The sequence below is a fragment of the Gavialis gangeticus genome, unplaced genomic scaffold (genome assembly GCF_001723915.1).
Source record: "Gavialis gangeticus isolate Ggan-Ray unplaced genomic scaffold, GavGan_comp1, whole genome shotgun sequence".
Classification (NCBI taxonomy): domain Eukaryota; kingdom Metazoa; phylum Chordata; order Crocodylia; family Gavialidae; genus Gavialis; species Gavialis gangeticus.
The window spans coordinates 18,576,275-18,582,238 of NW_017729034.1; the positions used below are offsets into that span (position 1 = coordinate 18,576,275).

The 5,964-nt window shown below is 47.0% G+C and overlaps 1 protein-coding gene across 2 annotated transcripts; it reads left to right on the forward strand.

The window, feature by feature from the left end:
• PTCRA (pre T-cell antigen receptor alpha) lies at positions 1 to 5,699 on the forward strand. 2 transcript variants are annotated; one of them, XM_019527533.1, is made up of 6 exons: positions 2 to 164; positions 1,577 to 1,897; positions 3,518 to 3,559; positions 4,025 to 4,130; positions 4,921 to 5,019; positions 5,471 to 5,699. In XM_019527533.1, the coding sequence occupies exons 1-5, from the start codon at positions 113 to 115 to the stop codon at positions 4,988 to 4,990; spliced, it is 591 nt and encodes a 196-aa protein (XP_019383078.1). In that variant the 5' UTR covers positions 2 to 112; the 3' UTR covers positions 4,991 to 5,019; positions 5,471 to 5,699. The 2 variants fall into 2 exon arrangements, with proteins under 2 accessions (XP_019383079.1, XP_019383078.1); XM_019527534.1 differs by lacking the exon at positions 4,921 to 5,019 and having other exon boundaries at positions 1 to 164.
• Positions 5,700 to 5,964: the final 265 nt, after the last annotated feature.

Below are 5,964 nucleotides of genomic sequence, written 5' to 3' on the forward strand. Positions count from 1 at the left end.
AGCACTGGGGGGCGCAGCTGGGGCTGCAGGTGCGCGCGGCCGTTACTGGGCGGAGGGGGCCAGTCCCCGCCCCCACCTCCCCCTCCACTTCCCCAGCCCGGCCGGGGTCACCATGCGGCTGCTCGGGCACCTCCTGGCCGCCGCCGCGCTGCAGCTCGTGGCCGGTGAGTGCGGGCGGGGGCAGTGTGGGAGCTCTGCCCGCCGGCGGAGCCAAGCGCACGGACGCACTGAGCAGCCGTGCCGGGGGGTGGGGCCGGGGACGCGGTGCTTCTCTAGGGCGAGGGCTCCCTCAGGTGCGGCTGGGGTCTTGTTCCGTCTGCTGCAGCACCAGCGTTGCCAGGTCTTAAGTATGAACTGATCGAAGTTACTGTATTTGCTGAAAAACGTTCGTGCACTGGAAAATATGCAAATAAGTCTGTCTGCAAAGAGGGCGTCTCATTTACTTCATGCTGCTCGCTGCAACTTGCCAGTGAGCGCGTGGGGATGGGGTTATCCAATTGGACAGGTTTCTCTATTTCAAGGCAAGCTTCATAAGAAAGTGCTGATAATAGCTTGAAAGTCAGTTGAAGCTCTCTGAGAGTGACTTGGGTTTTGCCTATGCTGCCTCAGTTACTTGCCTCAAAAGTTAACTTACATTTTGCATACTTCTATTATTATTGATCACACTCTGTACAAAGGTTAAAATTACTGTACAAATATGCAGGCAGGGTTCTTTGGGTAGATGTGATATCTTTTATTAGACCAACTAAATAGTTGGGGGGAAAAAAGTTCTTGGCAAGCTTTTGGGCCCCTATCAGGCACAGGGAGACTGCTGGTGCTATTTGTTCTCCAAGGTAGAAAAGAAGCTAATTTACAACCAGCAAGCCTGGGCAAATGCAAGTGGAAGTTAGGAAGACAATAGGTAGAGATGGGAGTGTGAAGGAATGCAAGTGGTCAGCTGGAGGGTGGTTAACTGGGGTATTGGATGTCAGGCAGGTTGTCATCCACAAATATGATCATTATACACCTGGCAACACTGAACCGTGCTGCCTAAGAGCGGTCATGGTGCGGGCAGCGTTGGGCAGCCCAGGGGTGATGTCTTGCCACAAGGCTGCCTGTCCCACCAGCTCCTATCAGAGCCGTGCTCATTCATTGTCACAGAGGGATCACCATGCCCAACCTAGACCACAGAGGGGCACTGCAAGCAGGCGATGGCATCTCTGACACCAGGGGAGCTGCAAGTTTCCTCAATGTTGGAATCAATTGATATAACTCATGACTGGTTCTTGTGTTATGGGATCATGCTGCACACCAAAGATTTTGGGTAAAATCTTCCTTTCAAAACCATCTAGTAGTGTCTTATTTGTTTATGGGACCACCCACCTTTGGCTGCCATAGGTTATGCAGGGCCCAGGCCCTGCTCAGGCATTAGTGGATATCCAGCGGAGGCACCAGCTGGGTAAGAGTTAGGAATCCTTCTTAAGAGTTGTGGAGTGACTTCCAGCCTTATCACTCCTGTTCAATCAGGCTCTGAGCATAGAGGCTTTGTGACAGGGACATGCCTTGTGTACTGCTCACTGGCTGCTTGTTCTCCCAGAGGGCAACAGTGCAAGCCCTTCCCCCACATTGGCACCCCCCCTCACCATGGTGGTGAATGGCGAGAGGAAGACGCTGGTGATGTGCATGGTGGACGATCTCCCTGAGGGCACAGCAGATGCCATCTGGTTTTCAAATGAGAATGGGAGTGCCTTGGACTCCTTCACGTATGGGTTTTCTCAGGCAGAGGACGGCACCTTCAGCACAGTCTCTCACCTCTCCGTCCTCACCACAGAGCTGGAGTCATGGGCTTCGCTTGCCTGCCACGTGCAGCTGAACAAAACCATGCAAGTGTGGAGTGCCATCCTGCTGCCAATCTCTGGTATGTATCACAACAAAGAACAGACATCACCAGAGCCACCTGCCTTGTCTTTCACCTTCAGTGCCCACATCTCTGTGACCTCACCCCTCCCTCCAATCCTATGCAAATCCTGAGTACCTACACTCAAGTGTTGTCCCTTTGATTGTGACTCCTTCCTCTCCTCAGGTACATCTTCTGGCTGGTGATATCCCTGAACAAATTGGGCCAGAAGGCAAGGATCTAACAGCAGCTGGGGTTGCACTGCATGCTATATTAAAATGCAATCAAAGTCTAGATGCCCTGACAGTTAATTCAGTAGAGGGATTCCACCCTTTGCCGGATGCTGGTCCCCAGAAGGAGTTTGAGTAATGGCAAATATGGTACAGAAGTATTAAGTCACTTGGCTTGGAGGGGATTATGGTATCTGTGCAACAGTAGGGCTGAGATGTGGAGAATGGTGTTGCATCTGGAAAGCATAGGGACTTAAAACTGTTGCATTTAATAGAGCTCTCTCCAGGGTAATTCTCCATAGTCATTTGAAGCTAGTTTTCCATGATGAGCCTAATTTGACATCCATACATCTCTTCCCTCTCAAAACAAAGGAAAATGTGATTGCATTGTAAGAGGATTTTTTTCCTTAAACATTTTGCTATCAAGTATTTTACTACAGCTTAATATTTGTTTTGTTTGGGACTAGTACAGTAGGTATGTAGCTGTAACTGGTCACTTTTATATAGAGGAATGAAATCAGACCCCTAGGCTGAGATGGACTGTGGAATCTTTTTGTTCAGAGATGTTTCTATATAGCATGTTTCTAACTAAGGTAAAGGGGGAGTGCACAGAAGCAGTGTTATGACATCCTGTTAAAAATCAGGAAGCCTTTAATTAAATGACCTGCTTCTAGCCACACCACTAACTGAGACATTGTGCCCACTCTGTAAGTTTCTTTGTATGTTTTGGCACAAAAGGGAGGTTTTCAAAGACACTAAGAGGAGTTAGAAGCCTGATGGATGGCTTAAGAGAAGTGTTGTCAGCCTATGGCCCCGGGGCCAAATCTAGCCAGCAAATGCACTGGGTCTGACCTGGCCTGGGGTGGCATGGGCGTTCAGCCAGCACTCGGATGTCAACACATGGCTTTTAAAAGCTCTGTCCCTTTTGGAGCTTGTGAAATTGATTTAGAGGTTCTTGGCATGTGTGAGCTGTTAAAGAGATTTCAATTAATTACTTAAAAGAATTTAGTAACTGTGGTCAATCCTACTGCTTCAAAAACTCCTACTGTGTTAAATTTCAGCAAAATAGAGATTTCTCTGCATGGGGCATTGCCATGTTAAATGTGAGTTTTAAAGTTCAATTGTTTCAGTTATCTCAGAAAAACAAACAAAAGAAGGGCAGCTGTTAGTTCTAAAACAGAAAATATATATTAGACACAGCTGTCTCAGTTGCAAGAAATGTTGTTGAACTTTCCAGAAACCTTGATTTTTAAGCAGAAATGTATAAAGAAAGAAGTCAACCAAAAAGGGAATGCTTTGGGAATTTTAAAGGAGCATAAAAGTGCACGCTTGTGGAAGGAACTGTGCTGGTACCTGGTATTCTTGCAGTTGCTATAATCCTCCTCCTAATTGTTTTAACTCTGTGTTGTAGAAGAGAGCATGGGAGAGATGTGTCCAGATGAAGACCAAGGTGGTAAGTAATAAGCATGTATTGCTCTCAACCCCAAAAGTTGTCTGGGCATATTTGTGTTTTTGCATATTTTAATATTTTCATCACCATCCAATGAAGTAAGTCCTCTGCTTATGAAAAGCTTATGCTATTCATCTCTGTAGTTAGTCTGTAAAATGCAAAACTACCCTGGCTTGTGCCTCTTATTTGCAGTGTCTGTCTGAACCCAGCCTATCCTGTGATAGCTTTCCATTTGGAGCAGGAAGCATGTGGATGCAGCCTGCTTGCATCCTTGTCCTGACCAGACCAAGGGAATGCCCATGTTGTTATATGCCCATGTTGTTGTCTATAGCTCCAGGACCTATCTTAGCCATGTGCGCCAGATTCCTACTGACACTGTATTAGATTCTGTCCACAACCCTTGAGGTCCATTATTAATTTCTTGATGTGGTACCCCAAGGCCTGCTAATATAGTGATCTCTGTTTCAGCTCTGCATTTCCAGTCCTACACTCTACTTCTCCTGGCCATCAGAGTTTTGTTGCTAAAGTTCCTTCTGCTTGATGTGCTGGTCACCTGTAGCTTCCTTTTCAGAGGGTAAGACTGTAATAAAGGAAATCTGTAAGGTACAGTTGAACTCTTAAGCATGGCATCTGATCACCAAGAACTTGAAACAGCCCAAGAAGCTGCTAAAGTACTAATAACAGGGTGCATCTACATGAGACACTTATTGTGGAGCTGACTAATTAGCTCCACAGTAAAGCATCAGCATCTACACATGCAGTGCTATTAGGTCAGAAGAAATTTATTAACTTTGCTGTAGGATAGTAGTGCCCAACACAAGTACTATCCTCCAGTGGAGTTATTTGCACCACTGCAACACATGTAGACCTTGACCAGAGCCAGCTGGGCACAAGGGTGCTACAGTGGGGCTGCCTGCTAGCTAGTATTCTCATCTCCCAGACAGCTCCTCTGCAGCACATTGAGCCAGGCTGGAGCAGCCTCAGGCTGGCAGGCTGACTTTCAGGGCCCCCTGTCAGCCGGGGCTGCACCACCGCAGCTCAAGGTGCTGCAGTCCCAGACACGCATGTAAACACTGCATCTGGGAGCAATAAACTCCAGCATGGACTACACCAGAGTTTACTACACTGACTTAATTTCATGTGTAGATGCACCCACAGTGAACAAAATAGTTCAGTCATTTAGGATGCTGCCATTTTGTAGAATATAGCTCTGGGGAGGCAGTTCCCATATAAGTATAGGGGAGGGAGTGGGGAGGCCTAAAGCTATGATTTGGGTTTATGCATCTAGAAAGTTTGCTGCTGAGTGCAAAGTACTGTTTTAACTTTCTTTCATCTTTGTATGTATCTTTCACTGAATTCAAAAGGGAGCTGCACTCTCCAGGGCCTTATCTGCACTGCTATGGAGCCCCTCCTGCTAGTGATGTGCTGATGTAGCTATATTGGCAGAGCCCCCAAGCAAAGAGGTAATGTATGCTGACAGTTTTTTTTCTGTTCAGCAGAACAGCAAACTCAAATAGCAAAAGTTCTCTTCTGCTTGCAGGGGTCTCTAGAAATTATGAGAGTTCACTTTCACATTCAGCCAGTCCCCTTTGAAAGTAAATGTTTTGGGCCCTGTAACCAACAAGTGTTGTTTCCCACTGATTTCCTCTGAAGGCCAGGCCATGCTGTATATGACCTACAAGCTGGGGGTATGAACTGTCTTCTGAATGTTGTGGCTTAACAGGACTTCAACCGCAAGCCACCAGGGGTTTGCTGTGCCTCTGCAGCACCTCCTCTGTTCAGGCAAAACAAAGTTCCACAAAATAGCAGCAGAATGATAAGCTAGTAAAAAGCCTGTCAATGGGAGACAAGGTAGAAGGTGTTCTCTGCCATGTACTATCTTCCTGTGTATCACAGTGTTTCCTGTCCTTGCAGGGAACATGGATCAGCCCAGCTGAAATATCCAAATGGTTCACCTGCTTAGGTGTGGTTCTTCAAAGGGGAGGCAGTCTTGTTTGTCATCATGGAGAGCATGGACTAAGGGCAAGCTTTAGCCCAACAGAGCTGATGACCAGAGAAGGCCACCACCTGGCTAGCAGAAACAATGCTCCTCACACCATTTCTTTATGCCTCATGGCTGAGTTGGAACAAAACCAAAAGGAACCACCAGAGCTGTGCTTGGTTTACTGCCCTCTCCTCCAACTAATCTGCTGTCATCTCTTGGTGGGTACAAAGCAGGCGTTCCCTAACTGGGCTTAGTGCATCACAGAAGACAATGTTTACCCTGGGGTAGTAAATAATACCTGTATTCAAGGCTTGCTGGCCCTAGGAGTTGAGTTGAGCCTAGGCCCTGGCCTCAGCTGTCCTTCTTGGCCAGCAGTGTTGTCTCTTTTTTTTTTTTTTTTTTTTTTTTTTTTTGTTTTTTGACT

What these genes read in the sequence shown, in the direction of transcription:
- PTCRA (XM_019527533.1), top strand. Translation starts at nt 113, where the DNA reads ATGCGGCTGCTCGGGCACCTCCTGGCCGCCGCCGCGCTGCAGCTCGTG. An exon ending in CATCCTGCTGCCAATCTCTG is followed by an intron (nt 1,898 to 3,517) that starts GTATGTATCACA and finishes TCTGTGTTGTAG; the next exon opens with AAGAGAGCATGGGAGAGATG. An exon ending in TGTAGCTTCCTTTTCAGAGG is followed by an intron (nt 4,131 to 4,920) that starts GTAAGACTGTAA and finishes TGAATTCAAAAG; the next exon opens with GGAGCTGCACTCTCCAGGGC.